The sequence below is a fragment of the Ranitomeya variabilis genome, chromosome 3 (genome assembly GCF_051348905.1).
Source record: "Ranitomeya variabilis isolate aRanVar5 chromosome 3, aRanVar5.hap1, whole genome shotgun sequence".
Taxonomy (NCBI): domain Eukaryota; kingdom Metazoa; phylum Chordata; class Amphibia; order Anura; family Dendrobatidae; genus Ranitomeya; species Ranitomeya variabilis.
The window spans coordinates 705,045,882-705,068,414 of NC_135234.1; the positions used below are offsets into that span (position 1 = coordinate 705,045,882).

Sequence of the window (22,533 nt, forward strand, 5' to 3'; positions counted from 1 at the left end):
AAATGATAGTTCAGCTGTCAGCTATCTAATACATATAGTTAGGTCCATATATATTTGGACAGAGACAACATTTTTCTAATTTGAATATAGACATTACCACAATGAATTTTAAACAAAACAATTCAGATGCAGTTGAAGTTCAGACTTTCAGCTTTCATTTGAGGGTATCCACATTAAAATTGGATGAAGATTTTAGGAGTTTCAGCTCCTTAACATGTGCCACCCTGTTTTTAAAGGTACCAAAAGTAATTGGACAGATTCAATAATTAAAAATAAAATGTTCATTTTTAGTACTTGGTTGAAAACCCTTTGTTGGCAATAACTGCCTGAAGTCTTGAACTCATGGACATCACCAGACGCTGTGTTTCCTCCTTTTTGATGCTCTGCCAGGCCTTCACTGCGGTGGTTTTCAGTTGCTGTTTGTTTGTGGGCCTTTCTGTCTGAAGTTTAGTCTATAACAAGTGAAATGCATGCTCAATTGGGTTGAGATCAGGTGACTGACTTGGCCATTCAGGAATATTCCACTTCTTTGCTTTAATAAACTCCTGGGTTACTTTGGCTTTATGTTTGGGTCATTGTCCATCTGTAGTATGAAACGACGACCAATCAGTTTGGCTGCATTTGGCTGGATCTGAGCACACAGGATGTCTCTGAATACCTCAGAATTCATTCGGCTGCTTCTGTCCTTTGTCACATCATCAATAAACACTAGTGACCCAGTGCCACTGGCAGCCATGCATGCCCAAGCCATCACACCGCCTCCGCCGTGTTTTACAGATGATGTGGTATGCTTTGGATCATGAGCTGTACCACGCCTTCGCCATACTTTTCTCTTTCCATCATTCTGGTAGAGGTTGATCTTGGTTTCTTCTGTCCAAAGAATGTTCTTCCAGAACTGTGCTGGCTTTTTTAGATTTTTTTTAGCAAACTCCAGTCTAGCCTTTTTCTTCTTGATGCTTATGAGTGGCTGCACCGTGCAGTGAACCCTCTGTATTTACTTTCATGCCGTCTTCTCTTTATGGTAGATTTGGATATTGATACGCCGACCTCCGGGAGAGTGTTGGTCACTTGGTTGGCTGTTGTGAAGGGGTTTCTCTTCACCATGGAGATTATTCTGCGATCATCCACCACTGTTGTCTTCCGTGGGCGCCCAGGTCTTTTTACATTGATGAGTTCACCAGTGCTTTCTTTCTTTCTTTCTCAGGATGTACCAAACTGTAGATTTTGCCACTCCTAATATTGTAGCAATTTCTCGGATGGGTTTTTTCTGTTTTCACAGCTTAAGGATGGCTTGTTTCACCTACACGGAGAGCTCCTTGGACCGCATGTTTACTTCACAGCAAAACCTTCCAAATGCAAGCACCACACCTCAAATCAACTCCAGGCCTTTTATCTGCTTAATTGAGAATGACATAACGAAGGGATTGCCCACACCTGTCCATGAAATAGCCTTGGAGTCAATTGTCCAATTACTTTTGGTCCCTGTAAAAACAGGGTGGCACATGTTAAAGAGCTGAAACGCCTAAACCCTTCATCCAATTTTAATATGGATACCCTCAAATGAAAGCTGAAAGTCTGAACTTCAACTGCATCTGAACTGTTTTGCTTAAAATTCATTGTGGTAATGTCTATAACCAAAATTAGAAAAATGTTGTCTCTGTCCAAATATATATGGACCTAACTGTATGGTAAGTTTTTCATTGCCTGCAGGGTCTGTCATACACCATTATTATATTCTGTCCAAGGCAGTATCTCATAGACTGGGATAATTTACAGCACTACATAGGTAGCTCAGTGTATTATCTATGTGATCAAAGGATCACCTGTTCAAGCCATTTGTGGGGCTAATAAATCCTGTAAAAAAAAATGTAGGAGGTTGTGTATGCTTTTTTTTACCATTCTTGTAATGTGGCTTACATTATGCATAAGCAAAGGTGAAACCAGAATGTAAACTATGGAATGCAGGTAAAGGGTTAATGCACACCAGCGGATTATAACGTCTAGTGATGAGCGAATATACCCGTTACTCGAGATTTACCGAGCACGCTCGGGTGACCTACGAGTATTTTTTAGTGGTCTGAGATTTAGTTTTTATTGCCGCAGCTGAATGATTTACATCTGTTAGCCAGCATAAGTACATGTGAGAATTCCCTAGCAACCAGGCAACCCCCACATGTACTTATACTGGCTAACAGATGTAAATCATTCAGCTGCGGCAATAAAAACTAAATCTCCGAGCACTGAAAAATACTCGGAGGTCACCCAAGCGTGCTCGAGAAATCTCGAGTAACGAGTATATTAGCTCATCACTAATAAAGTCATGCAACCTACAAGTTATATAGAGAATCATAATATGGTGCCCTCAGAAGTGCAAATGGATTGCTAAGAATGTGACAGAAAATAAATTCCGCAAATATAACAAAGAATTAATTATAGGCAAAAAACCTATGATACCGTGGCAAGTAAACAGAGTACGTATGTTACAGTGTAGCGGAACTCTGTGTATATGACTGCCACAAGGCTTAAAGAGTTTGTCTGGCCTTGGTGTACAAGTCTGCAGTCATATCATAAATGGGGGGAGGTGGAACTTAGGTGAGTCAGCTCACTGCAATCCAATGCATCTTGTCAGTGGGAATCCACCACACGGAGCTGCCCTATTCCAGGAGAACAAAGCTGTGCAGAAATAACAAAGACCATGACGAAGGCAAGCTAGTCGAAATGCGTTGTTGTACAATTTTGTACTACTGTGGAATGCCGATACGTTGATGTAAATAAATGAAGTTTTATACTAACATCTTAATTTTTTTCTTTAAGTCTGCAGTCTCTCTATGTGACTGCAGACTGGTGAATCCTCACGGCTTACCAGGAGTGGCACCAAATTCGACATGCCTGCTGCTTCCAGCGCCACAAATCATTACAGAACATACTGTAGCACAGTGCAATATTAGGATTCACAAGTCAGAGTGACTGCAGGCTTGTACCTCAAGGCCAGACAACCCTTTTAGAGGGGTAAAACAAGTAGAAATACACTGGCGCTCTGCTGAGATAAATATGGGGGGGGAGGGGGGAGAGATAAAGGAACCAAATACAGCTGCTGGTGATGGACAGGGTCTGTGCAGCACCCTGTATATGGGAATGATAATAAGTCGATAGTGGGTGATCACCTGCGCTGTAAGGTGCACCTGAAGTAAAGCTCTATATTTGTGTATGGGGGCAATACATACTGTATTTTCCGGCGTATAAGATGACTTTTTAACCCCTGAAAATCTTCTTAAAAGTCGGGGGTCGTCTTATACGCCGGGTATGGTCTTGTACGCCGGGTGTATATGGTGGGTGGGTGGGGGGGAGTGGTCCCGATGACGGAGGGGGCGTCTCACAGGAAAGTGTGAGTGGAGTATGCCCCATTACCTCACATTGTAGCTGCAGCCAGCGTCAGCGTGGGGTGCTGGGGAGCGGCGAGATCTGAATCTGAGCATGCGCCGCCCCCAGCGGCCATTTTCCCGGAGGCCACCGCATCGCAGCAATGGAGCTGCCGGTGCCTCCGGGCTTTCAGGAGATGCCGGAGGAGCCCCGACTGACTCTGCGTGAAGATATGCCGCCGCCTCACAGCACAGAGCCCCGACGCTGCACGAAGAGGAGCCGCCGCCCCACAGCACCCACGCGGCACAAAGAGGAGTAGCCGCCGCCGCTCCCCAGCACCCCACGCTGACGCTGCCTGCAGCTACAATGTGAGGTAATGGGGCATACTCCACTCACACTTTCCTGTGAGACGCCCCCTCCGTCATCGGGACCACTTCCCCCCCAAAAAGGCACATTAGTCACCGGCCCTATAAGACGACATACAGCGTATAAGACCTCCCCCGAATTTTAAGAAGATTTTATATTTTAAGTGGAAAAGTTGGGGGGTCGTCTTATACGCCCAGTCGTCTTATACGCCGGAAAATACGGTACAGTAAAAACCTGAAAATATATAATTACGCACTTACTGAGCGCTGCAGTGGACGTGGTTTCCAGGTGCAAATGTGTAGGTCCTCCCAAAATGATGTGACTGGCTCCGTGCTGTAAGTGGGACCGGGGGATAGTGGTAGCGCTCCGATCCCCACACAGCAGCTCAGGCAGTCGGAAGCCGGGGACAGGTAGATGCCGCCAACTTCTAGCGTGCCCCGGCCGGAAGCAACGCCGAAGCAGTGGCGGAGTGTGGGGGGGGGGCGTGGTGGAGTGTGACGTCACACGGCTAATGGGTGGGCGCATATAGGGTTTGTCCAATCCAATGCGTTTCGAAGGATGCGATCCTTCTTCGTCAGGGTCCCGCTTACAGCACGGAGCCAGTCACATCATTTTGGGAGGACCTACACATTTGCACCTGGAAACCACGTCCACTGCAGCGCTCAGTAAGTGCGTAATTATATATTTTCAGGTTTTTAGTGTATGTATTGCCCCCATACACAAATTTAGAGCTTTACTTCAGGTGCACCTTACAGCGCAGGTGATCACCCACTATCGACTTATTATCATTCCCTTTTAGAGGGGACTTGTAATTTGACATAAATATGTAACTTTTGTACAAGGTGTAAATGCTGCTGTACTTTTGAGTCTGGTGGTTTATTTTTTGTTCCTGTGCTTCTCCGTTATTGAGATATGGCTCCTTCTTTCCTGTATTTAAAGCTAATATTTCTAGCCAACTGTGCATGGGTAGAATGTAGTTTCTCAGAAAGATTTGTGTACCAGGGAGAACAGCAGCATATACACCAGGAAGAAATACATATTTACATCTACTGACAAGTCCTCTTTAAGTTTTGGAAATATTCGTTGCTTGCTGAAATAATGAATGCACAATATAAATTCCATAGTTTATCCTAAAACAATATATTAATTTGGCAATCTTAACCCTGTGTACATCCTCCCACAGCTATTCACTGCAGCAATTATTTGTGAAAGTATAACGGCATCAATGAATAATAGTTTTTCTCCACTCGTTACTCTTGGAATTTATCAACAGTTTTCAACAATATTTTGCATAGCCCGGTAACAGTAATTTAATCCCAATTCAGAAGAAAACAATTGTGACTAACAATTACCTGTAATGGCTCATTTAAATACATGGCCTTTTAATTTTCCTCCTGCTAAAGAAACAGAAGAGCGAAATTAGAGGCTTGTAATTATTCTGGTATTATGAGCAGATTGCATTGGATAAGTGTTTGGGAGTTTGTGTAACTGGTTTGTATAATTACTTTATTGAGATAAATAGTTTTTTAAACTATTCCAGTAGATGACTTTCGCTTTGGGTGGCTTCTTTTTTGTGACTTTAAGAAGACTATTTTATTCAGTCGCCATGACAGCACAACGAGAGAGGGGTATCCGCCCTTCAGGGACAGGAAACCTCAGACATAAAAGGGCGGCCCCTCACTCCCCCACCAGTTGGTTTCCTGTCCCTGACGGGGAACCTCTTCAGACAGACCCGATGAAGAGGGTTGAAGATTAATGAAGATGTCCCACTTCTGACAGGCCGACGCAGGTAGCGGGGGTCCCCTACCTCGGCCTGGTCAGGTTGTGGAAGCACCACACGGCAGGGGTACTGTTGGTGTCGGTGACAGCAGCGAGAAGCGGCCCCTGGTGGTGGCCGACTTCTATTGTGGGCCGCGCACGCGTACCTGGTGAGTATTCGGGGTCTGCTTGCGGGGGCGCGTCTCCTGATGCGTCCGGGACTCTGTGCACTGCCCTGGGCCCTATCAGCGGATAGTACGGACCGCACCACAGGGAGTTCCTGCTGTCCCCCCATCCGGGGGGTGGTACCATGGGGGTATATTAAGGAGTCTAATAGCGGCTGCAGACTGCTCCTGATCCCTTATTATAATGAATTCGTCAGAGGGAGCTTCGCAGAGAAATCTACAGCAGCAGCAGCAGCAGCAACAATTGCAACAGTTGGAAGAGCCTAAGGTCGGTTCCCAGCGGCGGTCTAGTGGCAGTAGTCGCGCTGGTGGAGCCAGGGCGGCTCAGAAATCAACCAGATCCTCAGGCCGTAAAGAGACTCCGGCCAAGAAGAACCCCCCGATCACGGTACCATTCGCTGCAGGGATGGGTAAGTGAGCTACGTGAAAGTATGCTTCCTGATTGCTGTCCCTCCTTGTATTCCCTCTCTCCTTGTTAGGGGAGAAAATGTGACTCCAAGTCCAAACATAGGGAGTGTGCCGTGTGTACAGAGCTGCTTCCGGATGGACATAAAAAGAAGCTGTGCAAAGCCTGCATACAGCGTTTAATCGAGGAGGAGGCCCCTGATCTATCGTCTACTCTTAGAGACATGGTTAGACAGGAGGTTAGAGATTCCATGATGTCCAGGTCTCACAAGACAGTTGCCAAAAAGAGGAAGGAAATTTCATCCCCGGTGTCAGATGTGGATTCGGAGTCGGGCGGTGTGAGTTCGGATTCTATTCCGTCATCATCATCCTCAGAGGATATGGAGTCCAGCCGAGCCTGTCTGTCTCTAGATAGGGTTAATCACCTAGTGAAAGCTGTCAACAACACCATGGGGATTGAAGAGACCCAGTCAGAATGTTCTATTCAGGACATCATGTTCAAGGGCATTGACCGTAAAACCCGTAGGGTTTTTCCGGTAGTAGAAAAAATCAAGTCATTGATTACGAAGGAATGGAAGAAGCCCGAGAGGAAGGGGTCACTTCCACCAGCTTTTAAAAGGAGGTATCCTTTCGAGGAAGAGGCTTCGTCTTCTTGGGACAAGGTCCCGAAACTGGATGCAGCAGTGGCCAAAGCATGCAGGAAATCTTCTCTCCCGTTTGAAGACTTGGGTAACCTGAAGGACCCACTTGATAGGAAGGCTGATGTGTTCCTTAAAGGGACTTGGGAGACAGCTGCAGGATCCCTGAGGCCAGCAATTGCGGCCACTTGCACAGCCCGATCATTGATGGTGTGGCTAGGGCACCTGGAGGACCAACTTAAGGATAAGGTTCCTAGAAGTGAGATCCTATCGTCTATGTCTGTAATTCAAGATGCTGCAGCCTTCCTTTCTGATGCGTCAGCGGATTCTGTCAGGCTGGCCGCAAGATCCTCAGCTTTATCCAATGCAGCCCGCAGGGCACTCTGGTTGAAATGTTGGCCAGGAGATTTGCAGGCCAGATCAAAATTATGTGGCATCCCCTGTGAAGGGGTTCATTTGTTTGGTCCAGTGCTAGATGAGCTGCTTGAAAAAGCAGGGGACAGTAAAAAACGGTTCCCTCTATTGAGAAAACCCTTTTATAGGCGGGATTACTACAGAAGAGGATCTTATAGCCGAAGATTTGATAGAGATCCGAATAGAGATTCGACCAGATATAATAGCAGCAGACGAAGAGGTAGAGGATATATGTTCAACTCTTCTCGAGACTCTAAAAAACCCCAATGACTGGCGGGCCAGGTGGGGGGTAGGCTTTTGGCCTTCTACCCAGCCTGGTTGAGGATTACCAATAGTCCGTGGATTCTTAGTATCATTAAGGAGGGCCTAAAGTTCCAGTTCCATCATATACCTCAGGACAAATTTAAATTAACTGCTATCCGTTCTTCTCCCGCAGAACAATTGGCATTGGAGTCAGAGGTTCATGATCTCCAACATAAGGGGGTGTTGATTAAAGTACTCACGGAAGAACAAGGTAAGGGGTTTTATTCCCCTTTATTCCTGATAAAAAAGCCTGATGGGTCATATCGTACCATCATCAATCTTAAAGGCCTGAATGAATTCTTGCTGATCCCATCCTTTAAAATGGAATCTGTGAAAACAGCAATAAAACTTCTTTTTCACGGTTGCTTCATGGTCGTATTAGATCTGAAAGACACCTATTACCATGTCCCAATACATGTGAATCATCAGCGCTTTCTCAGGGTGGCGGTTTCTCTTGCCGGCACAGTGGAGCACTTTCAGTATCGGGCACTCCCTTTTGGTGTTGCAGTTGCACCTCGAGTTTTCACTAAGATCATGGTAGAAGTTATGGCACACCTTCACGAACAAAACATACTAATAATTCCCTACCTAGATGATTTGTTAATTGTGGGACGTTCAGAGTCACACTGTAAAGACCAGTTGAATAAGGTGATGGCGGCACTACATAACTTAGGATGGGTTGTTAATCTCAAGAAATCGCTTCTTCAACCATTAACATCACATGAATTTTTGGGTCTTATTATAGATTCGAGTCAGCAGGAATGCCGCCTGCCGGACTCAAAGGTGAATGCTATTCACCAGCTGGTCACCACGGCGATCAATAATCCCGTAGTCTCCTTAAGAGAAGCAATGTCACTTTTGGGTTCTCTTACTTCTTGTTTTCCAGCAGTGCTCTGGGCACAGTTTCACTCCAGGTCCTTGCAGTGGGAGGTTCTGCATAATTTTCGAAGGCTGGACGGTAACCTCGATAGCAAATTTTCTCTATCTATTGAAACCACTGATTCACTAATTTGGTGGACGCACATTCCGAATCTCCGTAGAGGGGTACCCTGGTCAAATCCAATATCACGTGTGATTACAACTGATGCCAGCCCTACGGGTTGGGGGGCTCATTGGGAAGATGATTGCATTCAGGGGTTATGGTTCCAGTCTGAACAGAACACATCCTCTAATTTTAAGGAATTATTGGCGGTAGAACGGGCTTTGGAAGGTTTCCTTGTACATCTACAGCGTAGACATGTCAGACTACTCTCTGACAACCAGGTGACTGTTGCCTATATTAACCACCAAGGTGGTACGCGATCTAGGTTGTTAATGGACGTTGCGAATCGTATCTTTCAGATGGCCGAGAACCACCTACTCTCCCTTATGGCTCTTCATATAAAGGGAAAACTAAATACCATGGCCGATTATTTAAGCCGCAACGAACTCAAACAAGGGCACTGGTCTCTAAAACTGACTGTCTTCAATCAGATCATACGGTTGTGGGGCTGTCCAGAGATAGATCTCTTTGCCAGTCGAGGAAACAGAAAACTACATCAATTCTGTTCCCTAAGTCCAAGGGACATCCCATATGCAGTCGACGCTCTCTCAATTTCTTGGAACTTCAGTCTCGCCTATGCCTTTCCTCCTCTAAATCTAATTCCTATAGTTCTGAGGAAAATTCGGGAAGACAGGGCTCGAGTGATACTGATAGCCCCGTTCTGGCCAAAGAGGTCGTGGTTCCTATGGCTGAGAGACATGTCCATTTCCCAGCCATGGATCCTCCCAGAATTACCAGACCTCCTCTCCCAGGGTCCAATCTTGCATCCACGAGTAGCCAACTTACACCTAACAGCGTGGAATTTGAGAGGTCACTACTAAAAGGGAAGGGATTTTCTCAAAATCTTATAAATACACTGCTTAAAAGTAGGAAAACCTCCACCACAAACATCTATGTCAGGGTTTGGAGAAAATTCCTATCGAGTTCTGGGGCACAAATTGATCAAAGACCTGATGTTACTCAAATCTTAGAATTTTTACAGAAGGGCCTAGAGATGGGCTTAGCCACCAGCACTCTCAGAGTTCAGGTTTCAGCTCTGGGGGCGCTATATAATGCTAACTTAGCCAGTAATCACTGGATATCTAGATTCTTTAAGGCGGTTACCAGATCCAGGCCAGTTATTAAACAAAAAATAGTCCCATGGGACCTAAATCTTGTGCTCTCGGCCCTAACACAAGCCCCGTTCGAGCCTATTGATAATGTTCCAATCAAGATCTTATCAGTTAAAACGGCGCTCTTAGTTGCCCTCACATCCGCGAGGAGGGTTAGTGATCTATGAGCATTGTCTAGACAACCTCCATATATGCAGTTCAGGGAAGACAGAGTGGTCATGAGACCTGATCCCCTTTATTTTTTAGCTTCAAAATTTCATAGGTCCCAGGAGGTGGTCCTACCTTCATTCTGTTCTAATCCCTCTAATGAAAAGGAATATAAATTTCATTGTTTGGACGTACAAAGGTGTCTCCTAAGGGTACCGTCACACAGTGCAATTTTGATCGCTACAACGGCACGATTCGTGACGTTCCAGCGATGCATTTACGATATCGCTGTGTCTGACACGCTACTGCGATCCGGATCCCCGCTGAGAATCGTACGTCGTAGCAGATCGTTTGAAACTTTCTTTCGTCGTCTAGTGTCCCGCTGTGGCGGCATGATTGCATTGTGTGACACAGGTTGTATATGATGTGCGCACAGTAACCAACGGCTTCTACATCGCAAATACGTCATGAAATTATCGCTCCAGCGCTGCGTATTGCAACGTGTGACCGCAGTATACGACGCTGGAGCGATACTTATACGACGCAGCAACGTCACGAATCGTGCCATCGCAGCGATGAAAATGGCACTGTGTGACGGTACCCTTAAGTACATTTCAGTAACAGACACTTGGAAAAAAGATCACTCCTTATTTTTATCCTACCAGGGGGTTAGGAAAGGGCTTAGAGTATCAAAAAATACACTAGCTAGATGGATTAGGGAGGCAATATCTCTCGCTTATACCGCAGGTGGCGTGGAAGTTCCGGATGTTATAAAGGCTCATTCCACTCGTGCGGTAGCCACGTCCTGGGCTGAGAGAGCAGAAGTGTCGATTGAAGACATTTGTAAGGCGGCTACATGGTCTTCTCCGTCTACCTTTCTTAAGCACTATAGATTAGATCTAGGTGGCTCCTCTGACCTCACGTTTGGAAGAAGGGTGCTGGAGGCAATAATCCCTCCCTAGTTACTTTTCACTTCTCTGAAAGTCTCTCGTTGTGCTGTCATGGCGACTGAATAAATACGTACGCTACTTACCTGGTAGCAGTGTTTTTTTCAGGAGCCATAACAGCACCCTTATATTCCCTACCCTCTTTTGTCTATTGGGATCGACACCTCCTTTAGTATAATTCCTAAGTTTATGCACGTGGTGAATTGTACCATATTTTAATATTGTTTATGTGCTACTAACCTAGAAGGTCCTTTCGTTCTCTGTAAACCAACTGGCGGGGGAGTGAGGGGCCGCCCTTTTATGTCTGAGGTTTCCTGTCCCTGAAGGGCAGATTCCCCTCTCTCGTTGTGCTGTCATGGCTCCTGAAAAAAACACTGCTACCAGGTAAGTAGCGTACGTATATTATTCGCGTTTTAGGCCGGTTTCACATTTGCGTTGCAGAGGGCTGCGGACTTCCTCCGTGAAGCCCCGCCCTCAGCAGCACCTCCGCCGCTAGCTCCGCCTACTTCTGCATGCGGCCTGCATGCGGCATGCGTGCCTATCTTTAACATTAGGTACGCAGGTCGTGCCGCTGTATGCGGATGCTTCCGCATGCGTCGTTTTGACGATGCGGCGACCAGCGTAGAACGCAGCTTGTAGCAATTTTTTTTCTCCGCATCGTCAAAACGACGCATGCAGAAGCATCCGCATACAGCGGCATGACCTGCGTACCTAATGTTAAAGATAGGTACGCCGGCCGCATGCAGGCCGCATGCAGAAGTAGGCGGAGCTAGAGGCAGAGGTGCGGCCGAGGGTGGGGCTTCACGGAGGAAGTCCGCAGCCCTCCGCAGCTCATGCAAACGCTAGTGTGAAACTAGCCTAAGAGCTTAAAAAGGTTTTATGAGATTAGAAAACGTTGGTCCTTTGTTCAGAAATGGCACCCACCGAACTTTTCCATGTTCTGTGAATGCCAATGCGGGTCAGGACTGCTCAAGCAACTTTGTACATAGTCTTCATTGTCTTCATTTAAGATTTCATTTAAGAGTGTGTGAGGCTATACAGACGCGAGTTTCCCTTGGAAGTATCGTACATGCTCAGGAAATACAAAAACAAGTGCAGCAGCACAATGAGTGCACTAACGTCCACACGTGGACAAAATTGTTGGTAGCCTTTTGGTTAAGTAAAAGAAATCTACAATCGATATTGAAATAATTTTAAACTCACAAAAGTAATTTTCAATTTAAATTTACTGAATATCAACTAATGAAAATCAGACATTGCTTTAGAATTGTCATTGAAAAGAGAAAAAAAAAAACTAATGAAAATGGCTTGAACAACATTGATGGTACCCTAGAAAACATTGAAAATAATTTGAATGTAGCGACACATTAAACTAAGTTTTGTCCTGTAATTAGCATAACTGGTGTCTACAACACTTAATCAGTCAGTCCCCATATTTAAAGGGTGAAAAGTAGTCAGTGTGCTGTTTAGTATCATGTTGTCACACTGAACATGGACCCAAGAAGGCTAAGGAGAGAGTTGTCTCAGGAGATTAGAGATAAAATTATAGACAAACATCTTAAAAGTAACGACTATAAGATCGTCTTCAAACGGCTTGATATTCCTGTGTTTTTTGTTTTTTTTTACTAAAAGCCCAAGATCGTTTGCTCTTCACCCAGGTGCTCTGAGAAATGTGATGTGCCACATAAAAAAACAGACTGCATCCATGTGCACTATTGCAGGCCACTCCAAACGAAGGAGGGCGCCCAACAAATCATTCCCTATCCCTCCATGCCAGAAGGTCACAGCGAGGGACTGGGACTAGAGTTTCCCCTTTGTCGAAGCACAGAGCTCAAATTGTGCTCCCGGGATCTCCCTGGGCTTCCACACAAGGGAAACCAGGAGGCTGACTTTTTTTTCCAGAGGAACGGAACCTGATGGACACATTGCCCTCCACCCCATCCCCCAAGACTGTTGAGGAGGGAGCCACACCCGCTTAGTCCTCGACACAGGACACACGAGCGAAAACTGACACACATTGAAAAAGAATTAAAATAAATAGTAGTGGGTGTTTACAGTGTAAAACTGACCAGAGCTTCCACCAGGAAATGAAAAAAAAATCCCCCATCATTGCCAGAAGGCCTGTATTGAAAATGTGTACTCAAATACATAGTAACATAGTGTAAGTGTGAAGAAAAGTGCTGTGCAAATGAGTAATGAAAATCAGTGAGTTTCCCACACCCAGTAAGTTTAGACACTGCAGGGTCACCACTCCTGAGGCACTGTGTACCTCAGGCTTTCAAACTCACCCAACCTAATGGCTTTCATACTGAAGAGCCAGGGTTTCCACCGAATAACTACGGTATATAAGCCACATGCAATACTTCCAGTACACTGTACCCAGTGTGCATAATGTATCAGTTTACTGAGGCGGCTGCCTTTTCAATTCCTAAAAGACGCCTTTTTGAAAGATATTACGCTTGATCTCAGCCGATGTTCTTGTTACTACAGTTGAACATGTTGCTCAGAAGTTTACAGTCTATTGAACTGTAGCCAACCTCCCTGAATATGGCTGCAAGAGGAAAATTTATGACAAAGTAAAAAGACTGATAATATGAAAGCTAACCAAAGAGCCCAGACTAAAGATTAGATGTGAACTCCAAGGTCAAGGTACATCAGTGTCAGATCACACCATTCGGCACTGTCTAGGCTAAAGTCGACTTCATGGAAGTCGACCGAGGAGGAAACCACTGTTGAAAGAAAAAATTAAAAAGAAAACAAGACTGGAATTTGTCAAAAATACATATTGAAAAGCCACAAAGCTTCTGGGAGAATGTCCTTTGGATGGATGACAAAGAATTGAAGCATTTTTCAAGTCACACCAGCTATATGTTCACAGACACAAAAATGAACCATACAAAGAAAAAAACATTGTACCTACTGTGAAACATGGAAGCTGCTCTTGAAACTGGTTTACTGCAACTGTCACGTGGTGTCTTTTATACAGTGGCATGCAAACGTTTTGACACCCTTGGTCAAAATTACTGTTATTGTGAACAGTTAAGCAAGTGGAAAATTAAATTATCTCTGAAAGGCCTAAAGTTAAAGATGACACATTTACTTTGCATTTTAGGAAAAAAAACAATATTGTAATTTTTTTTTCACTTTAAAAATTATAAAAAGGAAAATGAGCTGATGCAAATGTTTGAGCACCCTGTAGATTTGTGTGCTCCGATAACTTTGACCATTGTTTCAGGCCTTAATTAGCCTGTAAAGGTTATGGCTTGTTCACCATCATCGTTAGGAAAGGCCACATGATGCAAATTTCCCAGCTTTATAAAAACCCAACCTCCTCTAACCTTGTGCCAAAAAACAGCAGCCAGGGGTTCTTCTAAGCAGCTGCCTAGCACTCTCAAAATGAAAATTGTGGAGGCCTTCCAAGCAGGAGAAGACTATATAAGAAGCTAGCAAAGCATTTTCAAGTTGCCCTTTCCTCAGTTTAAAATGTAATTAAGAAATAGCAGTGAACAGGAACAGTGGAGGTAAAGATAAAGCCTGGAAGACCAAGCAAAATTTCAGTGACAGCTGTTCCTAGGATTGCTAGAGAGACACCTGCACAAATATGGTCTTCACGGAAGGGTTATCAGAAGAAAACCTCTCCTGCATCCTCCCCATAAAATTCAGAGTCAGAAGTATGCAAAAGAACATCTAAACAATACTGATGCAATTTGGAAACAAGTTCTGTGTAGTGATGAGGTTAAAATAGAACTCTTTGGCCATAATGACCAAAGGTACAGTGTGGAAAATAAGTATTTGAAACACTGCCGATTTTGCAAGTTTTGCCACCTACAAAGAATGGAGAGATCTGTAATTTTTATCGTAAGTACACTTCAACTGTGAGAGGCAGAATCTTAAAAAAAAAATGCAGAAAATCACATTGTATCATTTTTACATATGTCATGCTATAAAATGCAAATTAATTATTTAATAGAAAAACAGAACTTAATATTTGGTATAAAAACTTTGTTTGTAATTAGAGGTGAGACATATCCTGTAGTTCTTGACCAAGTTTGCACAAACTGCGGCAGGGATTTTGGCCCACTCCTCCATACAGATTCTTCTCCAGATACAGCTCTGGCAAAAATTAAGAGACAACCACATCAAAACGCTGTCATGGGCAACCCAATCTCCAGACCTGAACCCCATTGAAAACCTCTGGAATGTAATCAAGAGGAAGATGGATAGTCACAAGCCATCAAACAATGAAGAATTGCTTACATTTTTGCGCCAGAAGCAATGTGAAAGATTGGGGGAAAGTATGCCAAGATGCATGAAAGCTGTGATTAAAAATCATGGTTATTCCACAAAATATTGATTTCTGAACTCTTCCTGAGTTAAAACATTAGTATTGTTGTTTCTAAATGATTATGAACGTGTTTTCTTTGCATTATTTGAGGTCTGAAAGCACTGTTTTTTGTTTTATTTTTAATTTTTACCATTTTTCCTTTTCAGAAAAAATATACAAAATGTATTGCTTGGAAATTCGGAGACATGTTGTCAGAAGTTTATAGACTAAAAGAACAATTTACATTTTACTCAAAAATATACCTATACGGAGAAAAATCAGACAAACTGAACATTTTGCAGTGGTCTCTTAATTTTTGCCAGAGCTGTATTTCAGGTTTTGAGGTGGTCGCTGGGCAACATTGACTTTCAGCTCCCTCCAAAGATTTTTTTTAATGGGTTTCAGATCTGCAGACTGGCTGGGCCACACCGGGACCTTTTAAAATGCTTGTTACAGAGCCACTCCTTAGTTGCCCTGGCTGCGTGTTTCGTGTCATTGTCATGCTGGAATACGCAGCCATAACCCTTCTTCAATGCTCTTACTGAAGGTCGTTGGCCAAAATCTTGCATACAAACCACACCATGAGATTTACAATATCTTCAGAGAAAAATACTTTAAAAAAGTCAATTTCTGTAAGGCTGGTGGTGTCAAATTGGATTCCTAATTGCGCTACAAAATCAGGAACCTGTGGGTCAAAATTTTCGAGAGATGTCCATACGGGGTCAATAATGGTGCGCGCTGGTTCATTTTCAGTCCTGGGGCATCTTCATGCTGGTCGGTATCACTAGAAGAAGAGGAGGAGTAGGAAAAATTAAAGGAAGGTGGGATCCTCTCACTCACTGTCAATGTCGGAGGCAAGGAAAGCGCATGCCTTCTACGCTGAATATCGGGTTTCGGACAACATTTTTTTCACATATGTGGTGTTTGTGTGTGTATACCAAATTTTATTCAGATGTGTGTGAGTGCTTGGTGTAAACTTCTTTTTTTTATTTAGAAGAGGAAAAAAAGAAAACATAGAAAGAAAAATATTAAAATTTGGTAAAAATAGAAAACAACAACTAAACGGACGTCAGTAAAAGACCAATACTGATACACCAAACCTGATTCAATTCAGTTAAAAATACTGTAGTAGTTGACGATTACTATGGTATATTTTCCTGTCCCTAATGTAAATTATTTTTTGATTCTTTTAAAATAAAAAAAAACGCCAACAACCGGAGGTTAACTGATGTGCGTCAGTGATCAACACTCAACGGCTGTAAGACACACGGATGATTCTTTTTTTTTTTTAATTCAGTAATAAATACTGTAGTAGAAGACTATTTCTATGTTATATCCTACCGTCCCTAATCTAATCCTATCAACTAATCAAACTTTTTTTTTCTCTGTACTGACGCTAACTCAATTCAATAAAAAAAAAATACTATAGTAGATGACAATTACTACAGTATATTTTACTATCTCTAACTAATCTAATGCTATCAACTAATCTAAATTATTTTTTACTTGAGTTTTTTCACCAAAAAAAAAATAATTGGAGGCCAGCTTAGTGATGTTTGTGATGCTTAGTGATGTTAGTGATTGCTCGACTGTTGTAGGACTCAAGCACGGGTGTGGTGCAAAAAGGTGCTAAAAAAAGGAGAAGGAAAAAAAAGTCCTTGCCAAAAATGAGCAGAGGTGTTAATCAGTGGTGTACGTCTGATCAGTGGCTCAGCGGCTGTAGGATGCACACATGGAGTGGTGCAAAGGGTTAATGGGGGGGGGGATAGTTAGTGGAAAAAAAAGTTGTGGAAAACATCAAGCATGTGTAAATTGCATCACTGATCAACGTTTGGCAGCTGCACGACACACAAAAAAGAAAAAACTGCGAAAAATGAGCGATCAAGTACTGATCACTGCTCGGAGGCAGAATTCGGGCAGAGGGAGGAGAGGCAGGAGAGGTGAGAGAGGGATTAAGGTGGATTGGGGAATGATCAGGCAAGGATCAGGGAGAGATCAGGAACTCTTCTTTCTTCTTCACCAGGAGGAGAAGCAGCAGCAACCACAGTGATGGCACAGGCTTCTGTGGCACCACATGGCCCAGCACAGCACACAGATGGACAGAGTGACCAACCTACACAAACCCAAAGCTAGACTGAGGAAATACAGGGCTGTGATTTGCAGGTCACAGCGCATTTTGTGCTCTGATTTGTGTGACCGATGTTATCGTAGATCGCACCAATCAGAGTTGGCCCTGGTAATGCTGTGGTTGCCAGGTGCCAGCCTAAGATCCACTGATCTTACAGCACCAATCCTAGGCCAGACATCAGTGTTTCAGGCAATCTGATTGCTTTTTTTCCAATCCAAAAAAATAAATAAAATGAACAAATTTTGCAACACCACATCAATAAAAATCCGATCTATCAAAATAAAAACATTATTTAACCTATAAGGATAAATACAAAATAAAACATATTACAGATTTTCAATTGCCACACTATCCCCCTAAAAAAACAAACAATGGAATACAAAAGCGATTAAAACATTGTATGCACCCCAAAATGGTACCAATAAACCTACAGCTTAGCATGCAAAAAGCAAGCCCTCCCACCACTCCATCGATGGAAAAATACTTTTAAAAAAAAGTAATGGGTCTCAAAAAATGACACCAATTATTTATTTTATACAAATTTAAACTTTTTTTAGCTACTTAATTATTATTATTATCATCATCATGATAAACTATATCATTCAGAACTGCTCCACGTTTTTTGATCCAGTTTTGATACATCACTATCAGTATTGTTTTATCCTCAATTATCTCACAGGTTTCAATATAATTTCAGGTTGTGGAAATGGAAAATATCTGCATATCAACAGTCCAACATATAAAGTGGGATGTGATTATTGCTTGCCCTTGGTGGAGGCTGCAAGAACTCGAGGCTATGAAGTAATGGTGTGTGATGGACTGCGTCTCCCGTATCGGGATGGCTGTTTTGATGCCGTCCTGTCCATAGCTGGTGAGTTATAGACTTTGCTACTTGTTCTGTACTACAAGCACAAATAATGAACTATTTAGGTCCCTCACACCATATAGAGTCCATGTTGCTGCTGTTTTTTTTTTTTTTTTTTTTGCCAGTATCGCACAGACATATTGCATGTTTATGTGGCCATGTTATAGTGCGAGAAATCAGATAGGCAGAATACAAGCAAACTATACCTGTAATATGCTTGTGTGACAGAGAAGAACATACTTTAAAACCCGCTTGTCCAACTACTCTACAGCAAGGCTCAGTCGCCAGCCACTTCTCCCTGCCCGCTGACCTGGATTGACAGGTCTCTGCTGATACATGCACGTGGGCATAGACTTGTCAGTCACTATCAGTGGGCAGAGAGAAGCCACTGTGGACCCGCTTGTCCAACCAGTAGATAGTGCAACTTGGTTTTTGTCGGCTTTTAAAGCATGTTTTTCCTTTACGCCGTAGCGTTTCAGAATGAAACATTCCTGGCTGAGATCATGCAGTCGGTGTCTGATACATGCTGCCTGTGGATTGGGCAGCATGGATCAGTTGTTAGGTTCACTTTAATCCCTCAGATGGCACAATCAGTGCTGACTGTGACACTCAAGTGGTTTCACAGTAGGAGAACTTCCATCGTGACCCTACTGTGACGCAATTGCAAGGTGCCAATTGGTTGCCATTGCGGCAAAGGCCTAACAATCGACTCTGCCATAGTTTTCTATGCCCTGCATAAGGCAGGGCCTAATTGGCAGCTTATTTGAAGGAAGCCCATAAGCACAGAATGATTGTTCCAAGTTCAGGCACTCCGTGCTCCCTTGGTGTGGCCAAGCATTTAAGTGCACATTCCCACATACTTGTTTTTTACTCTATCTCCATCCCCCTCTCTATTTTGATTGACAGCTCCAGCCTTATAGAGCCAGAGAAGGGTGGAGATGGATGGAAAACAAGCAGGTGGGAAGGTGCATTGAGCTGTTTGGCCACTTCAAGGGAGCACCTGTACTTGGTTTGAACAGTGAACAGTCACTTTGCGATGAGACTCTCTGTTGTTTTGTGTGCAGTTCAAAAACCTGCAACAGAGGAAGGGATGCGTGTTTATAACATATGGTTGTGGCAGAGCTGGGTGTGCATACTACATTTGTATACCGTGATTTTGGTGCCAATGATGTGTGATTGGTAGTGATGAGGGAGTGTACTCGTTGCTCGAGTTTTCCTGAGTACACTCGGGTGTCCTCCGAGTATTTGTTAGTGTTTGGAGATTAAGTTTTCATCGCCTCAGCTGAATGATTTACAGCTACTAACCAGGCTGAGTACATGTGGGGGTTGCCTGGTTGCTAGGGAATCCCTACATGTAATCAAGCAGGCTAGTAGCTGTAAACCATTCAGCTTGCGGGGTTGAAAACTAAATCTCCGAACAGTTACAAATACTCGGAGGAGACCCGAACGTGCTCAGGAAAACCCGAACAAAGAGTACACTCACTCTTCTAGTGATTGGTTTTATATTAAGTTTATGGTACCGATTAAGAATATGACTTTGGTTTTGCCAGATTGGCTCTAGTTTCTGAGATATGTAATAGTTAATTAATTATAGCAGAATTCTGGCTTCAATAAATCGCTTTTATAGCGCTGTAAGCCTACAGCTGAAATACACAATGAATTATCTCAAAAACTAGAACCAATTCAGCAAAAGTAATGGAGTTTTTAAATTAAACTCCCTCAAAATACACTAAATCCATTAAAAAGAAAAAAAACCTTGGCACCTGGGAAAAAATATTTTTTTGTAGACTTGTGCTATACTTCTAGCAGAAGTGTGTGTGTGTATACTATGAATGTGTGTTTATTAAGCATGACTGCAGTGGTCACATGAGCTGTAGTCTATAAGTCATTGCTCCAGCCTGTCGACTACATCCCTTCTGACTGCTGCCGCCAATCACTGGGCTCAGTAGCTCATGAAGTCTACATTGGCGGATCCACTAGGCCCAGTGATTGGCTGCAGTGGGTACGTGCACTATAATTGTGCACTTACTGCTTGTGAACAAACACTAGGTCAGCAGTGGAGATGCAGCACTGGATCTGGGGAAGGGGGGTAGCAGCTTAGTTTCTTATTTTACAGTTTTGCAAGCCTTTGAGGGACAAAAAATGTATTCCAGGCAACTCCCTTAGAGGAAGCACTTGCAGTTCCGCAGTTTGAATTTAAAAAAATTAAAACCAATCAGTATTTGTAATTACAAATATTGATGTGAAATGCAGACCAAAATACTGCCATGTAAATGTAGCTTATGGCCCGCACAGGACCTTGTCCTTAAAGTGTTAGAGGTAGGGAATTCAATCACCAGGCCAGAAAGTTACAGAACCTTTCAAACTTATGTCAATAATTTTGTTTATTGCACAAAAAAAAATAAATCAAAAACGTTAATGCTGTTTTTCGGCCTCTACAGTTATCCACCATTTTTCAACCAAGGAACGTCGTGTTCTAGCTATTAAGGAGATGAGTCGGATACTGAAAGTTGGTGGACAGATGATGATATATGTATGGGCAATGGAACAAAAAAGAAGGAAATTTGTAAAACAAGATTTGCTCATACCTTGGAACAAAGATCCAAGTATACCAAACCTATCTGACAAGCTGCAAAAGTCTAGGAAAGCAAACCTCAATACCAGCTCTTTGAATCAGCACTTCAACACAGTCCATGCCTCCACAACCCTGAGGACTAAGAGTTCTTCTTTTCTAGATGATCAATCTTTACCATATCAGAATAAACTTCAATCATCCAGGTTCTTGGCACGCTCTTTAGATTCGGGATTGAATAAAACTTCTGATTCTGGGGTCATAGAGCACAACGATGGAAGCATATTCCGGAGATTGTATAATCTCTGTATTGATGATAAGAGACCTCTAAGCATTTCCTCTAAGCATTTGCATTTTTTTGGAAATGTTGGATATCATATGCAAAACCTTGAGAACAATGCCAACACAGTTGCAGAAAGGTGGAGCTCACCAATCACTAACGTATCCTTTTGGAAGTCTCCCACTGTAGACCTTAGCAAGGAAGCAATTGATGATTTTAACATGGTTCCTTTACCAGATCTGAGTTCAGAATGCGGGAAATCAACTGATCGGAGACTTAACTGTACTGTGAATTTTGCAAATCCTGGTGAAAAGACTAGAAACAGAAGAGACAAATCCTTAATTGGCTGTCACTATGATTGTGAAATTGTTTCATCAGACAATCAACTTCTGCAGGGTGTAAATAATGCCTGTCTACGATATTACCACATTTTTAAGCAGGGCGAGCTCAGTGACCTCATAGGACAATGCATTCCCGACCTTCGTGTTGTGCAGACGTTCTTTGATCATTCCAACTGGTGTGTTATTGCTGAAAAGATTCAACTTCCAAAGATATAATGTGTCGATTGACAGTTGATAATTAATGTTCTGTTTTTGACATAGTATTTTAATTATAGTAATTTTATAAAATAATATTATTGCATTTTTTATATTGTAACTTCTGATGTTTTTTTGTTTATCTTTTTTTAAATAAATATCTACATCTGAGTACAAGTACTTTGTTGATGAAGAATATGGACGATGGTCCAACAGATCTTATAATTAGAGATGAGTGAACCTTTCAAGGTTCGGTTCGGCAAATATTTAAAATGTTCTCCGAACGGTTCGACGAACGTACCCGAACCCCATTAGATTCAATGGGAGGCCAAACCAAACCTATACACAACACCTTAAGGGGTGACAAAAAGCTCCCAAACAATTAAAATTTTGGGTAGACGCCATGAAAAGTGGCATAAATTGACCCACAGTAGAAATTTGCAAATGAGACGGCAGCAGTCAGCCATGGGCCATGCATGGGGTATCAGGGTCTGGCCCAGCAATTACAGCTTGGAATTGAAGTTTCAATCAGGACCTGGCTGTTGAGGAAGCAGTGTAAGCCTTATTAGCTGGGAGACCTGATACCTCATGCAACACCTCCAAATTTTTTTTTGCTTTATTCCAGGCCACACTCACATGGCACAAACATCAGTTTCCTACAGTACTATTAATAGAAGGAAAGTAACACAGGTAGTTGACTAAAAAATAAGTGCAGGCCTGCCTGTCTGGGAACCCTACTTACACAGGCAACCCACCAGATGGAAGCCCAACTTGGAGTTTCCACATTTTAAAAAAAATTGTTTGCAACATCAGCAGCAGTAGCAACAGCAGGCACAGAAGCCACCCCAAAAGATGGCACAGACTGCAATAAAGGAAGGATCAATGCATGAAACTAAAAATGACATCATCGCCTAGTCTGCCCAGTCTGCGACTGAGGTATAAAAGTCGTTGGAGATACATAAAATATGAGCATATATAGTAACCTTATGATGTTCTATAACAAAATTGTATTAGAGTAATGTAATTGCCAACTGGTGACCTTTATCCGTTATGGGTAAAGTGTATAAAACATACAGAAAGTGCTCAAAAAGGAATATTATATTAAGGTACATCAAATAATAAATGAGATTGAGCCTACTGACTCATAATTA

General features: G+C 43.0%; 1 protein-coding gene across 1 annotated transcript in view; it reads left to right on the forward strand.

Annotated features, from left to right (window-relative positions):
* LOC143818542 (putative tRNA methyltransferase 9B) overlaps positions 1 to 21,557 on the forward strand; it is a 41,332-nt gene extending 19,775 nt beyond the window's left edge. Inside the window, exons 3-4 of the mRNA XM_077299821.1 lie at positions 17,827 to 18,000; positions 20,436 to 21,557. Of these exons, the coding sequence (XP_077155936.1) occupies positions 17,827 to 18,000; positions 20,436 to 21,403 (1,142 nt within the window). The 3' untranslated portion in view covers positions 21,404 to 21,557. The remainder of the gene's footprint in view (positions 1 to 17,826; positions 18,001 to 20,435) is intronic.
* Positions 21,558 to 22,533: the final 976 nt, after the last annotated feature.